We start from the raw sequence: 16,275 nt of genomic DNA, 5'->3' as shown, positions 1-16,275 counted from the left end.
CCTGACCTACAACAATGCAGGCAAAGGCATGTACAATATGGATTTGTTCATTCAGCAAGATTCTGAACTCTTTTCACAAAGAGCTGAGCGAAACAATGGCCACCAACATCTAGCAAGGGACACACAAGGCGGATTCTATTTGGTGCTGCACCCTTTCTTCCTGTGTTGCGTTCAACAGCACTTTGCTGTTGGAATGGCCCTAAGAATTGCATCAATAGGTTGTGTTTCAGAATAGCAACAAAATAATTACATCATACAAAACAAAACAAAAAGCTTGTGGAAAAAAATAGTTGAACAAAACTGTTTTATGCTTTCTTTCTCTTATGTTTCCTGGCAGCTGGTCGGCTACAAAGATACATTTATTTCTCTAAACTATTCCAGCAAAGCACACTCCTGGTTGCAACCCTTTCTATGGCTTCTTTCCCCCAGTTGATCATTGGCCCAGAAGAGAGGAGCTTCTGGAAATTCTGTCCTAGCTTATGTTTGTTGCAGATAGGTCCATTGTAGACACCTCCATAAATACTGGGTGCATTTCCTTAGCCATTTTGAATGAGAGCTGGAACCAAAATGTGCAGGAGATGGACAAAGAAGATGCCAATGGCCAGGTAAAACATATGTGTGTTGTGAATGATTTAAACAAAACGTGCTATGTGCATGGTGCTATGTGAATGGTGGTGAGGAAAAAGAATCTCCATTGCATTTTTTGGTGTGTTGAAAAATAGTGCATTGGAAATATTGGGATGTAACCTTAATAAGTCGGCAAGCAAACAAGCAAGCAAGCAAGCAAGCAAGCAAGCAAGCAAACAAACAAACAGAAGACTGATTGATTTCAAGAAAGTAGACTGAGCATGCAGTGTTAGGTAAGAACTTAGTTCCAAACACCATTGCTTTATGTCTTGGATCTGGAATTGCGAGACAGGCAAAGTTTGGGGTGTTTGATGCACTGTGTGCTTAGCAAGCAGCAGCATTTTCCCTTTGATGTTAGATGTTGAGCTAAAAGCCTCCAAAGTCAGCTAGTTGTCTGTGCTAAGCTGAAAGGTTAACTGTTTGTGTGCAGTACACATGTCAGGAAATCAACCCTGTCTGTGTTTCAGTGGACAAATCTAAGGCATAAGCCATCAGCAGGGCCGTCTTAAGCATATCTGGTGCCGTGGTGCAAAGCTCCATCCGGCAACCCCCCCCGTTTCCCATAGGTTTTTTTTTAGGGAGGATGGTGCCGCTGTTGGGGCTGAAGGAGGCGGGCAGTGACTGGAGGGCGGCTCCTCCGGTGGGGAAGAGGCGGAGGCTGGACACGGCGCCTCCTGGCTCAGCTGGCCGCTTCGTGCCATGGTGGCCACAGCAGACGGAGGCTCCGCGCATGGCGCTGCTTCGGTGCAGCATGGCGGAGGCAGACAAGGGCGGCAAGCCTCCGCCTCTTCCCTAGCGCCCTCCAGAACTTGGCGCCCCAGTGCCCCGCGCCACTAGCCTCTATGGGTAAGATGCCCCTGGCCATCAGCTTCTAATGATCTGAGTGGGAGAGAGATGAAGCAGTTGCTAAACTCTCCTACAGGGCCTTAAAATGCTGGATTGTACCCCCAACCTGTGCTGTATTAGAAGATGAAAATTTCTCAGCAACAATTAAGATTACCATCCACATAGACAATCTGGGTGGATCTGTCATGGAATTCTACTCAATATTGAGCCAGAGCAGAACTCCAATGTATAGCTAGCAGAGTAAAAACTTAAACACATTGCAGGATTCCCCCAAAACAGACCAGAGGCAATTGTATTTCATCCAGCAGAGCTTTACTGCTACTGAAGGCAAATGAGCATAATAGTCACAAATCCAATACATTCAGAATTGGCACTGTCCATAAGAAATCCAGTTGCAGCAGACTTAACTAAAACTTACAATAACTTAACCCACACTTTGGTGTATTACATACAAAAAATCAAAATGCTAAAACTGAAACTTGGGGTTTTTTTTAAAAAAAGAAAATGTGGGTTGTCTTAGAGTTCTAAGGGAAGATAGGGTACGTGGTCCACAGCTTAGCCACCCCAGTCTTCCACCACAGAACTTTGGCACCACAATCTGCTGCCCTGTGGAGCAGCTTAGCATCAGATCATTTTAAACTCTCTGAAACACACACGCCCCTCTCAAACCATACATTACCCAGTATTCCCATATCTTAAATCCTTTGCTTTCCAGTGTTTTTAGAGAAGGTAAAACTATCTTTCTTTTAATTCTTTTCTCTCTCTCTCTTGCTAACTTTTCCTGAAGATCTCACTGGGGAGATATGAAACATTGATGAATGTTTTCCATTCATGCTTTGGATAATTTAGTTTTTTCTTCATGCTCAGCTGTGGGAACTCCATTTCCTTTCTGATAGGAAGAACTTAATTGAGACCTTGGGATGGAGTGAACAAATAGCTGTTTGGTATGCAGAATGCAGGATTACTTAAAGACTCAAGAAGACAATGTTTTTAAGAAAATACCTTTTGGACAAGCAAACTTTCCTAGCAGACCTCATCTATCAAGAAATGATTGGAGACTTAATTATAATAAGAGGAAGCCTTCCATCAGCTTTGGCTGGTGGCCCAGCTGTGCCCTTATCTGGACAGGGATAGTGTAACTACTGTTGTCGTAGCACTGGTAACCTCTAGGTTACATTACATTACATTACATTGCATTATATGCAGGGCTGCCTCTGAAGACGGTTTGGAAACTTCAGGTGGTGCAGAATTCAGCAGCCAGGTTGCTTACTGGGACAAGACAGTTTGAGCATATTACACCAATCCTGGCCTGCCAATTAGTTTCTGGGCCCAATTCAATGTGCTGGTTTTGACCTATAAAGCCTTAAATGGCTCAGGACCACAATACCTCAAGGACCACCTCTCTCCATATGAACCTACCCGGACCCTGAGATTGTCCTCTGTGATCCTTCTTTCTGTGCCTCCTCCCATGAGAGGTCTGGAGGGTGGCAATAGGATAATGGGTCCTTTTTGCAGTGGCTCCCTCTTTGTGGAATGCTCTCCCCAGGGAGGTTTGGCTGGCGTATAAGACGACCCCCAACTTTTCCAGTTAAAATACAGAGTTTGGGATATACTCGCCATATAAGAAATACGACCCGGTATATAAGACAACTCCTGACTTTTGAGAAGATTTTTTCTGGGTTAAAAAGTACACACACATATACATAATTCTATTGAACATTTAACAGAAGAGCGAGCTTTGATTAGGTTGTGAAATCCCCTTGCAGTGTGGATGTTACAATGTGCATTGGGCCTGGGTTTATGGAATGAATCAATTCCGTAAGTATGTCAAATGTATAAAGTGTGAATTAAAGAGGGCTGCCTATTTCATTCGATTAGAGCATATTGTTTATATTTGCTGATGATTGCAGAGCACTGCCGGAAATGAAACCGAGGAAGTTGATGGCAACTGCATGTGTGGATTAAGAAGAAAAAGAGGCGTCAAAGTCACTGGGAAGCAGAACCTTACAGCAGGATGTGAAACTATGGACACTTCTCACCCTGGAAACACTCCTGATTCTCTCTCTCATCAAAGAAAGCTTTCTCACCTCAAGCCATGTACAGACGAACTTCTTCAGAAACCACTAGGCTTCCCAGCGATGCAGGAAGCAGATGAGAACCCTCCCAAATATTGTCATACAACAGAAGACCCACAGCAGGGCAGAGAGGAACCTCACGAAAGCAGCCCAGAAGCTCATGAGGCAATAGAAAATTCCAGCAAAGAAGACCATGCACCAAAAACAGATTTAGATGGCAAAGAAGGGAAAGGCGTGTGTCTAAATACAGCGAGAATCAGAGAGAATTCAAAAGCACCAGGAAATGATAAAGAGAAACCTGACACAGCAGAGAAGGAGTGGAAGTTCTACATGACTGAGAAAAAGGACACAGATCATCATGCAGCAACCCAGGAAAAAGATGAAAGCAAAGACTCTTTAGCTTTGGGCTCTGGAATTTCCAAAGAAACTTTGCAAGAGTTGAAAAACCTGTTGAGAGAAAGCCCAGTGCTGAGCACCAGGGTTAGGAACAGTGGCAAATCCAGAAGTCCCTCTTCCCATACACTTCCGCTGAAGTCTAGTGATAATCAAAGGAGCTACATGGAAATGTTTCACCCTCATTTAAGAGGAGGTGATCAGAAAGCCCTCTCTGGGCGCAAGCCAGGAGCAGGGCTAGCAGGGAAGCCACCACTGCTGCACAGCTCTGCTGGGTTGGATAAGCAGCCATCTGAAAGTGAAGATATAGATCATTCTCCTGGGAGGCAACAGACACATTCCCCCAATGCAGGCAGTGCTTCAGAAACTAAATTTGAGCCCACATCTGGTAAGGAAGTTAAGTCTTTGCCTGCAGCACACCATATAGGGATGGGAGTCCTCTCAGTTAAACAGAAGTATTGCCTTGCCTTGTTTTTATTGATAACACAGACTTGTGTGGTTCATGGTATGCAAGGACATTGCACATCGAAAAGGTGTGTGTGTGTGTATAAATGCTACAAGTGGCAGGGTCAGAGGAGCCCATTCAAACTCAGTAATTAGGGCTCGGCAGGGGAGAAGAAGGTGGGTGCCTGTGTTGTGTCATTATCAGTGCCCTCCGGATGATTTTTGCCAAAAGATAAATTCTAGCTTCCACTCCACCCCCCACCTCAGCAAAAATATATCATTTTGGGTAGCTCCAACAAGGAGAGCAGCCAGAAGTACCGGTATCATGAAAGCGTGTACTCTGAGGGGGAAAGCTGCAGGATAGCTCTTGAAAAACATAGACACCATGGAGACATCCCCTACTCCAGGCATAGGCAAACTCAGCCTTCCAGATGTTTTTGGCCTACAACTCCCATGATCCCTATCTAGCAGGACCAGTGGTCAGGGATGATAGGAATAGTAGTTCCAAAACATCTGGAGGGCCGAGTTTGCCTATGCCTGCCCTGCTCTAATGGGAGGGGGCACAGGAAGGCTCCAACCCAAATTAACCCCAGTGAGCTTCATGGCTGAGTGAGAAATTGAACCCCAGTCTCTCAGGTCCTAGCCCAGCTCTCTAATCACTATACCACACTGGAATGAGCAGAACTTTCCTGAGCAGAACTTTTTAAAGCTAATCTTAAATGAAATGCATGTAGAAGTTTAGCCTGAACAGGCTCCTTCAGATCCACCCAATCCATTGCTTGCTGCCTTGGGTGTTCCATGCAAAAAGTGAGGCTATAAACTGCAATAATAAATACATCATTGAATGGAGAACTAGGGCTGTGTAAAGCTCTTCACCTGCACATCACCTGGCTAACATTATTGAAACTCTATTAAGGCCTATGAAATTCCTAAAGAAATATTGCCTGAGCAGGAACCCTGTAAATTCACTTTGGATTGCATGTGGATTACCGGTAGGCGAAATTTGGAGATGGTTTTAATTGGCTCCAAAGTAGCACATATCAATCATGTGGAACTAATCTGAATAAATGAGTCCAACAAATGATTGAATCTGTGGCCACCCAGAATCCAGAAAGCTAGATTTTTGCATCTTATCCAAACTATATCATAATTAGACCCCTTCAGACAACTGGCTGCATTTGTTTCTGGCAGTTTAGTGACTACAGCTGTTAATAATGAGTGAAAAACCAGCTGACCGAGAGCAGCAGAGGCCTGCTTGTGGGGCTCTGGGGTGTGTGTGCATTCAGCTAAGTTTTTCTCAGGGTGCCCCATTTAAATGAATTAATGTGACTAAGCTAGGTCCATTAATTTCAGTGGGCTTACTCTGAGTAAACTCCAGTTGATTACCACCTAAAATGTTCCACCATTTATCTGTTGCATATACACAGACGTTATCTGTGTGCATTGCTAAGTTATTATTTGCAAAGTGTATCTTGTTGAGCCTTAAGACATTCTGCACCAGAGGCTTTTCTGCTTGAAATCAAGATGCTTATGTGTACAATGGTACCTCTGGTTATGAACACTTCTGGTTACGAACGCTTCAGGTTACGAGCTCCACTAACCCGGAGGTAGCTGCTCCTGGTTGCAAACTTTGCCCCAGGATGCGAACAGAAATCGCATGCTGCAGGCGTGTGCGCAGCGGAAGGCCCCCATTAGCGAAAGCGTGCGTCAGGATAAGAACGGTTTCAGCTTAAGAATGGACCTCTGGAATGAATTGAGTTCATAACCAGTGGTACCACTGTATTGATTTTTGTGTGGTATTGCGCACTGCATTGAAAAGATATACCAGCGTGGACATGTTGATGGCAAATATTTAAATTTTGACCTGATCGAGTGTATTTTAATTTTTAGAGCACAGCAGAGATCCCAGTGTAAAGAACATTCCCCTTCACTTGGTCTCTGAGATTGAGCGCATTAAAGAACAGATGTCCAGAGACAATGTACGTTTTGTCCGGTTTGAAGCAGCTGACCTTCATGGCGTGTCAAGGTCAAAGAGCATCCCATCTCGTTTTTTCCGGGTACGTTTATCTATCCCCTGTAGCAAGTCTTCTGTGTTCCCTGGCCATGAAGAGACAACTTGCTACACCACAGACCTTTGCCACGTGCAATACAATTCCAGTTTACACAACATATATTTCCTCCTTTGCTCATTGGTACCCCAAAGGCTTATTTCAGGGGTCAGCAAACCTTTTCAGCAGGGGGCCAGTCCACTGTCCCTCAGACCTTGTAGGGGGCCAGACTATATTTGGGGGGGGGAATGAAAGAATTCCTATGCCCCACAAATAACCCAGAGATGCATTTTAAATAAAAGGACACATTCTACTCATGTAAAAACACCAGGCAGCCCCCACAAACAACCCAGAGAAGCATGTTAAATAAAAGGACACATTCTACTCATGTAAAAACATGCTGATTACCGGACCGTCCGCGGGCCGGATTTAGAAGGTGATTGGGCCGCATCCGCCCCCCCCAGGCCTTAGTTTGGGAACCCCTGGCTTATTTCATCTCCTCCCTGCTGCCCCCCTGCCCTGCCAAAGCAGTCATTCCTCAGCCCTGAAGAAATGCAAATCTAATTAAGAGAACTTGTCAATGTTGATTCTTTACACACCCAAGACTCGCCTTCCCCCAGATTTATCTTTCTTTTTCTAAACATTTGCAACTTGCACAACGATCCTGTTTTATTTGACATCGGCAAATTGCAGGAGGAGGCCAAGAGCAAATTACAAAAGGCACTGAAGTGATAGCATGGGAATCATTCTAGTTTGGAAGTATTCCCTTTTCAGCGATTAAATCAGATAAGAAAATACCGTTGTATGCATGACGGCTTAATAATAATATTGGCGATGCTGGTGTTCCAATAAATATGAGTCATATTATGAAGCATTTGGTAGCAGCTGTATAGAAAGTAGTGACCTCTAAGGGCCTTTTGGTGTATTGTTTATGTGATACTCAGCATGGATGGTTTATATGCTGTATTTTAGCTATAACCGTGTCATGAATATTTCAGGTTCCATTGAGTGAAAATATATACTGGCATTACTGGAAATCTAGTAAAACCTTGCTTTCATTCTAAACTTCTTTGAAGCCCCAAAGGCAATTTTCTCTTAATTTTGTCCTTAGATCTTGCTGTAGTTTTGAAGCCTTGGGCTCAGATCCAATTTTCTTTCACTGATGCCATTTAGGCATTAGCAGAAATGAACTCTCTTCCAGGGAATTTAATGCTCTTGAAAGGCGATGGGGTAATGGGAGCATCTTTTCACCCATCACTCAATTCAAAGTGCAGGGAGCCAGGCTCACCCTTTTCAAATTAACCTGAACTTGTCTGACATATCCCCAAACCAAGCTCAAATTAAAGTTGAAGTGAAAGTGTAAATCATCTGGTGTTCTTCAAAAAAATAATAAAAAAAGTTGGAATGTAAGATGAGCACAGGTGTGCAGGACTAGGTCTAACCACATTTACAATATTACAGGTTACATAGGATGCTGTTGGATTCTTGGAAGGAGCTTTTGATCCAGCGTATGCCTCTGCTAATAGAGAGGGGAGGCAGTTATTAGGAATTCTATTCCCCCTTTGCAGAACCAAAGGGCCAGTTGATTTCCTGCCTCCTATCCAGGTGGTTCTGTTTATGCCTGCACATTTCTAGCCTTGCTTGTTGGACTGATGCATGTCTTCTTATCTTTCTGCCTTCATTTATTGTCACCTTGGCAAGTTGTTTGATGGGTTTGGGGTGATTTTCGAGCATGTTTCAATTTTCCAACCCCTTTCAGGTTATGGCCTCTTTCATTCCCCTCAAGTGTTAGGGGACCTCCCAGAACAGGGTGGAATGTGGGGTGGAGGGGCCTCTAAAGGAAATAACAAATAAGCCAAATCACCTCCCCTCTGCTCCCATTTGTGAAGGTGTCTGCAGGATCCCAAGCCCTTCCCTGAAACCAAGGGCACCAGTTGGATTTCACCTATTGTCGGGTTGACCAATGTCACCTGTTAACAACTTTGCTGGATTATTTTATTACCTGTTGAAACCCTTTGGGTATGCAGGGCAAACTAGTGTTAAGGGAGTGAACCTTGGAGCAGATGTTTTCTGTTGCAGTCACACACACACACACACACACACACACACTTGTATGTAAGGAAACCTTGTAGATATGGAAAATACATACTTGGATAGAAAAGTTCCCAGTTCTAGTCTAGCTAACTAGTCTATAGTAGAACAAGGAAGCCATGAGGCCCAAGAGGGAAGTGTGAGAAGTAGGAGGACGTTGTAAACAGGATGCAACCTGAGACGCAGCTGGTTGCTAACTTTTCAAGAGTTAGTAAACTATACCACAATCCAGAGAACCACACAACCAAAATGCTCACTGGGCCTTTTTATTTCCCAACCCTATTGGCAACCTCCAATGTACTCTGTGTATGCCTGTTCAAAGAAAATATGCTAGAGGTCCCACTGGACACTTAGAAATCTTTGGATATATCTCCCATGAGATACGGTGCATAACTCCCTTATGGAACAAGTTGCTGACATCCCTGCTTTTGAAGTGTGGCCCCTTACATATCACCAAGAAAGAGGAGATCCATCATCAGAATTAAAAGGGCAAAAGAAGACGCATATTAGCACAAAATTTGCATGTGTTAATTTATATGTATAGATTCAAATTTACAAATATACCATAGCTGAACTAGAAATAATCTCAGTTTAATGGAAAAGATTCTGTGTCTGCTCAGTCTGCTATCTTGGTGCTTTTAATTGTTGATGGGCTGCTTCAGGGCTCCTGCTCTCCCTTCTTAGGGTTCTGTATCTTTGAAATGGTCTTGGACCAGACAGCCCTTCAGATAAAGGACTATCCTCTGTAAAATCAGACACACAGCCTTGCGCAGAATTTGAACTCATACAGGCATAGCATTTCTCATTGTTGTAATCATAATTGTACCTTATAATTGCAGTGTTAAAGTGAGAACAGCACAGTCATAAAAGTTTATTCCCTCTATTTAGGCCAAAGCAATCCATGGTGTTGCCATGCCCAGAGGTTACCTTGAACTGACTCTGAATCCCAAGGACAATGAAATAAACCATGTAAGCGCCAGCAATTTCAACTGTGACATAATCCTGAGTCCTGAATTATCAACGTTTCGGGTTTTGCCATGGACTGAAGACACTGCTAGAGTGATCTGCGATTCCTTCACTGTAACCGGCAACCCTTTGTTGACTTCCCCCAGGCACATTGCCAAACAACAGCTGGGGCAACTCCAAGACCATGGCCTTGCCCTGCGCTCTGCCTTCACTTACGAGTTCTGCATTTATGGCATTGCTGAAATCATCAATTCAAAGACGATCACTTTCCCCACTACAACCATACTCAATAACCAGGACCAGTGTTTCATTCAGGAACTCATTGACGGAATGTATCACGCCGGGGCGAACATTGAGAGTTTCTCATCTTCCATAGGACCTGGCCAAATGGAGATCTCTTTTCAGCCAGAGTTTGGCCTCAGTGCAGCCGACAGTGCCTTCACCTTCCGCACCGGCATTAAAGAAGTGGCCAAAAAGTACAATTACATTGCCAGCTTTTTCACCGAGAATGGATTTTGCAACTCAGGCATCCTCTCCCATAGCCTTTGGGATATCACTGGGCAGAATAATTTGTTTTTTTCTGGTTCCGGAGCCCCCGAGTTCACTGACATAGGGAAGAACTGGCTTGCTGGGTTATTGGTGCATTCTGCAGCTCTGAGCTGTTTGATGGCTCCAACGATTGGCTGCCGTGAACGCTACAACGTGTACCGCAAGGATTCCAAGGAGATGGTGACTGTGAAGTGGGCATGGAATGATAACAGCTGTGCATTTAACGTCAAAAGTCACGGTGAGAAAGGAACTCGGATTGAAAGCAGGCTAGGTTCAGCAATGGCAAACCCTTACTTGGTTCTGTCTGCTACTATTGCTGCTGGTCTGGATGGCATAAGGAGAGGACTCAGTTTCCAGGAGGCATCAGAGGAGATCCAGAGCACTGCTCAGTTCAAAGTTGCAACAATCCCACTGAAACTGGAAGATGCTCTCATTGCACTTCAGGAAGACGAGTGCATCCGGGAAGCCCTAGGTAACACCTTTGTCCGGTATTTCATCGCTATGAAACAGTATGAGATGGAAAATGAAGAGATGGATGTGGAAAGGAATAAATTTTTAGAATATTTTATCTAGCACAAGTGCATGACACTTTGAGAGCCACTGTAGTGTTGTGGCTAAGAGCCTGAGCTATGGATCAAGAAGTTTCCAGTTTGAATCCCATCTCTGCCATGAACTCACGGGGCAGTCTTAAGCAAACTGCTCTCTCTCAGCCTCAGTCCTCTCGTCTGCAGCATGGGGAATAATAAAATTGACCTACCTTACAGAGTTGTTGTAAGGATCACACCCAGATAATGCAAGTGCATTACTCTGAACACTTGTTAAATGCTATACAGAGTATTAGAATTGTTTATTGGTTTCCATAGCTTTGTAGTAAATGTAGGTGCTCTTGGATAAACCTTTTTCAGTTTCCAAAAGCTGGCATATAGAGCACCCTGATTCCTTTGCCCCAGAGTTCTGTATATGATTGGCATACTGAAAAAACCAAAGCTGGCTAGTGAAATCCTGTGCAGCATTGTACACACTTATTTCCTGGATTGTTTCCTTCAGTACCAGTTTTTCAGTAAAGTGCTGAACTGAAGTTGTGAAAAGCTCCAGCATGAAGATCAGTCACCAATAAAAAAAGGTTGTAAATAATTCCAATGCTGTTTTCTTCAGCTTTGTACACAGCAACTGGGAACCATTCACATGTAAGATAAAGTCTATCCAAGTGTAGCTCTGTTAATCAGGGAGTGGTTTTATTTTAAGTTCTAAAAGTTTTATACTTCTTAGAAGAATAATTGCTGAACTGTGGATTAGATCCTGAGTTCCATTCGGCAAACAGAAGGACTCATTCTAGACACATAGTGACTTGCAATCCAGTGAAGGATATCACTGGTGGATGTGATTTTTTGCCATCCCCACCCTAGTGTTGAAAGGTACTCCAACCATCTGAAGCAGATTTTGGGGGTGGGCTTCAGTCGGAAGGGGGAAACTGCCAAAAGCTGCATCCTTTTTCCACCAGTGGGGTATGAATGAACCTTTGCTTACAAAATGCTTCCACATGTAGGGATTCAGAGAATTCTGCTGGAAACAAAATTGGAAATGGAAATTGCCACAATTTGCATGCTTGTCCAAGGTCAGGAACAGAAATTGTGCAATTATCTATGCAATGTTCATAGAGATAGATAGATAGATAGATAGATAGATAGATAGATAGATAGATAGATAGATAGATCAAACCACTCATATTCACTATCTTTTTAAAGTCTGTGAATGTTACATAAATATTTTATTTTCTGCATTGTTGTTGATGTTTCCCTTCTGTAGAAATGAACCAAATTTAATTGATTACATAATTGATTATGCTAGTTTCAGCCACTGGGGAGGATGAGGTGAATAATGTAGGTTTCAGCAGAAGCTGAGCTGTAGCAGAACAGAAGTGGAGCTGATGCGATGAACACAAGACAGGGCGGAAATCACTGCCCCCAAGCCTTTGTATCTAAGAAGGAGAATAGTGATTTGATCAATGACCCAAAAGCAAGCATGGAAGATGGGAGGATGCATGCCTTGGTTACTAGATAACTTCCCTCTCATTCCTCATCTGACATGCTGCAGGAAAGTTTCCACTGTGTGACGCTAATGGTTTTTTTGTTATTGAAAAAATATTAATATTTTATGGCACTGGATTGGTTTAAATTCAAAGTGTGAAGTTGGTCTGCTACGTTTTGTAGGAGGTCATTGGAGATACTACAAGGGATGAATGAAGCTGCATTTATTATTTAAGCTGCAAAACAATATCCATGGTAGCATGACCTGCTGGAAGCCACATCTTCTGGAACTGATACTTTTCTTAGTAACTGGCCAAACCAACTCTGCCTTAAAGCGTCACATGTGAATTCGGCTCTGTCTTTTAGCTTATCTCATTAAATGCAGTAAAGCCCTTTGTACAAGTGCATCTCTCATTTCACCTGCAACCTACACATCTTTCCCTTGAACATGGCATAAAATAACATCTTTTAATCGTAGTCCTCTAAGGAAGAAATCTGTGGAGGAATCCGCACAGCAGGGTGGATTGCTTCATTAGGTAGTTCAGAATTCTGATGGATGCCACGATGCTGTTCTCCATTAGATTGCATCTGCTGTAGTTTAGCAACATTTTTTTTTTTAAAAAAATGTTCCTTTCAGTAACTATGTTAAATCCTGCAGTCACACAATGCGGACAAAATGAAACAAATTCCAAGAAACTAAAAATAATATAGACTTGTTGATTGCTTGTTACCCAAAGTTCTCCAAGTGACTTACAACACATTTTTTTTAAATGAACACAGACACGTTATACCATTGACAGATTCCTAGAAAACACCTACAATTCATTAAAACATATATTTGCTTTATTATATATTGTTGGGGGGAATCACATTTCTGAGGGCTCCCCTATGTAAATAAAAGCACTAGGTTAGAACCAATACCTCATATATGTTAGATTTTATATAGGTGCAGGAATTTGTCAGTAATGTTATCCTCCATCTGCAGCCTCAAGTGGTCCTCCTTCATGTATGGTTCAGGCTTAAAACTGAGTTATTCCAAGTATTGCATGCTTTCATCGATCCATATATTTTTAATTGGAACATGCTACCTAAGTCTTTAAAGTACAACTTTAAATATCATCTGTATGCATAATGAAAGATATAAAAATTCTCATCATTATGGAAGAGAAAATCACTTCTGGTAGATAACATATATGGACCATTTTCCGTAAGATTTTTTTTTAAAAAAACCAACAACAGTGATGTGCTGAAACAAATTATGCTTGTGATCTTAATTTGCATGTATCTATATGACGTTTGTTGGTTTCAACACTATTTACGAAAAGTGTGTTTACAACGGGGACAGAAATGTATTGTTTTGCTGAGTATAAATATGGACTGATTTGGGGCTATTGGGTTTGATTTTCAAATAAAAATTAGTTCCCTGGAGTGTATTTTGTTGCATGACTCCCCAAAATAAAAGCAACAAAAGGATATTAATTCCATATCCTTTGTCCATTTTGTTGGTTGGTTGGCATCCAGCGGTCTTGGAGGCCAATGGAGGAGTGTGTCTTTGTCCATTCTGTACAGTGTATTAAAAAGTGTGATACTTGATTATTCACATGCCTCTTCCATTAGCATAAAACAAATAACCCTTCCCCAATGAAATTATTTTTGGTGTCTTTATATGTGTAGAAGCAATTCCATATGCTTCTAAAATATAACAAAAATGCACAGCACTTCCTTTTTTCCCCCTCCAGAAAACAATACATGTATAAGTGCTTAAGTCTACCACATGTGCCCACACTTTAAAAAACTTAATCAGCCATTGTCCTCTTGTCAGGTGGTTATTTCTGAAATCTGTTCATGTTGAGTTCTTCTTAAACTGTCCTGAATTAAAATTCCAGAATCAATGGACGTTTTTGTTGCACTGACAGAGATAAACGCTGTGTGTGTGCTTTTCGTGGAGGTGCCTGGCAGCTGTGCCACACCACTCATGCATCCGGCATGTGTGAGAAAGGGCATTATGCACATACGTGTACAGAACCTCCACACATGGGAGATCCATGTGCATATGTAAGGGCACCTTCCCTGATGTGCCAGCTGGATGATGTGGCACCCAGGCATGCAGCAATTTAAATGAAGGGGGAAGAGGACAATGGGAAGAAGGAACAAGGAGAAGAGAATAAAAACGGAAACAAAAAGGTGAAAGCAACTGGCGAAAACTAGAGTTAAGAACAGAGATGTCAAGTAGCAAGACGCAAGGACATGCTGCAGGAGTGTTGAATGACTCTGTTATGACTGCACAGGCAAGTCTTCCATTGCACAGTGAACAATAATGATACCTTGCACCTGCTTATTACCTCTGGGTAGATATTATTTTGAGATACGGTAAGACAGTCCTATATAGATAGACGGATAGACAGATACAGAGCTCAGCATTACTCATGGTCCCATGTATCTAATGACAGCTTTAGATTCCTGAGTTATGAAAATGGGATTTGATTTGTAAAGAATGGCTCCTGAATGATGCTGTTTGTCATGAACACCACAAGCAGGAGGAGCAGTTCTTCTCCAAACTCAAGGCAGAGGGCAGCAGCACACCACAGAACGGACACTCTTCTCTGCTTCCATCAGAAATCACTGTAGGTTTTCAGCCCAGAAAAACACCACGTGTTTTTTTAAATGACTTTTTTTAAAGGGCAACACAAATGCCCACAGCTACTATGCATCTTTCCCCCCCTTGACGTTTGATTAATTTGTTGTTTAGTTTTTGTAACCTTTCCATGCTCTGCAGGATGCAAAGTAATATATAAGGTTCCCACGGCATTATTATAATTATCTGGAACAAAGGTGTGAGATATAAATTAAAGTTGGGTACCTGCATCCCCAGTAGAAAAGGCATGGGGTTGTGGTGGCTTCCATTTTCCAAAGTGCTATGGGGTAGCCTGGGGGGGGGGGAGCAAGTGACATTCATGATTTTGGCAGATTCACTTTTCTAAAAGAAAAGCCAGCCTGGTACTACAGATGTTAAAATCAACAACAAATCCGTTTGCAGAGAGCCCTGCGCTGTGCTTTGAAGCTTTGGCCATCAGTTGACAGTTCCAAGTGCCTTTCAAAGGACTTAAGTGCTGCTGATCAGCTCCTTTCAGCCCTTCTGGGAATTTACCTGCCCCACAACTGACATCATATATGACCTCAGTTTTGGGGCAGGTGGGTGTGGCTTGAACAGAATGGCTTGGTGGGCCAAACGGGAAGGGCTGGCAGGTCTAATTAGGTCCACAGGATGGAGATTCTCCACCTCTGCTCTTCCCAGACTGGCAGCTGCTATCCAGGATTTCAGACACTATGTTTTCCTAGGTCTACCTGGAGATGCCAGGAATTGAACCTGAGGCCTTCTGCAATAAAAAGCTCTACCGCACTTCCCACTGCTAAAGATATCGACAGATGCGTCTTCTGATTGGGGCCCTACAGTGAAAACCTGGGACTCTTAAACAAGAAGTACATTTTGCACATATGCAACCAAATTTGTGGTGGCTCCATGCCACAATGTGACCTCCCCATGTACATTCGGCAGTTGCTTATATTTGTAAAGAATATGACTACAATGATGCCATGGGGATCAGATCCAGCTCATGCGCATTCAGCTGAGCAGGTTACTGAAGTCCGAAATATATGTGTTTATAAAAAGCTCCTGGATGAACTACGACATCTAAAAACCTTGTCCATGAATATTGGGAGAATTGGTAATAAATATGGCAAAAATGTGGCTGGACAATGTGCTCAGGAAGTTTTTCATGCAGCTACTTCATTGCTGCCATTTGGGAAGAATGGTTTGCTTCCATCAGCAGGCTGTTAAAGCCAACCCAGAGGACTTGCTGAGAGCGCCACAGTAAATTAGAGAGTACAGAATTGCACAATGAAATACCCCCCCCCCGGTGCTCCTTACTAAATCAGAGTGTTTCATGGCAAAGTTACGTGGTCTAGTTTCATGGCCTTGTACGTGTAAGTCTTGCTACAAAGCTGTAGTATAATCTTTGGTACATTTTTACAGTAAATCAGTAGGATGCGCACAACAGAATTATACAGCATACTCCTTGGTACTGTACGATAAATCAGTGGAGGCTCACAATAAGGCTCACTGTGTGCTAAGTCATCAAATGACTGGAGCAAGCTGCTTCCTTTGTTTGGAATAATGTGGATTTTATGGCTTTGAAAACATGAGCAGCA

General features: G+C 42.8%; 1 protein-coding gene across 1 annotated transcript; it reads left to right on the top strand.

The window, feature by feature from the left end:
* The first annotated feature begins 479 nt into the window (after positions 1 to 479).
* On the top strand, positions 480 to 13,490 carry LGSN (lengsin, lens protein with glutamine synthetase domain). Its single transcript, XM_088665822.1, has 4 exons — positions 480 to 605; positions 3,384 to 4,329; positions 6,276 to 6,442; positions 9,413 to 13,490. Exons 1-4 carry the CDS (start codon positions 480 to 482, stop codon positions 10,610 to 10,612), a joined length of 2,439 nt encoding a protein of 812 aa, XP_088521948.1. The 3' UTR covers positions 10,613 to 13,490.
* Positions 13,491 to 16,275: the final 2,785 nt, after the last annotated feature.

The sequence above is a fragment of the Zootoca vivipara genome, chromosome 3 (genome assembly GCF_965207765.1).
Source record: "Zootoca vivipara chromosome 3, rZooViv2.hap1.1, whole genome shotgun sequence".
Taxonomy (NCBI): Eukaryota; Metazoa; Chordata; class Lepidosauria; order Squamata; family Lacertidae; genus Zootoca; species Zootoca vivipara.
The sequence above is the reverse complement of the archived record's forward strand: the minus strand, read 5'-3'. Positions and strand labels throughout refer to the sequence as shown.

What these genes read in the sequence shown, in the direction of transcription:
- LGSN (XM_088665822.1), top strand. Translation starts at nt 480, where the DNA reads ATGTTTGTTGCAGATAGGTCCATTGTAGACACCTCCATAAATACTGGG. An exon ending in AAGAAGATGCCAATGGCCAG is followed by an intron (nt 606 to 3,383) that starts GTAAAACATATG and finishes TGATGATTGCAG; the next exon opens with AGCACTGCCGGAAATGAAAC. An exon ending in TCCCATCTCGTTTTTTCCGG is followed by an intron (nt 6,443 to 9,412) that starts GTACGTTTATCT and finishes CCCTCTATTTAG; the next exon opens with GCCAAAGCAATCCATGGTGT.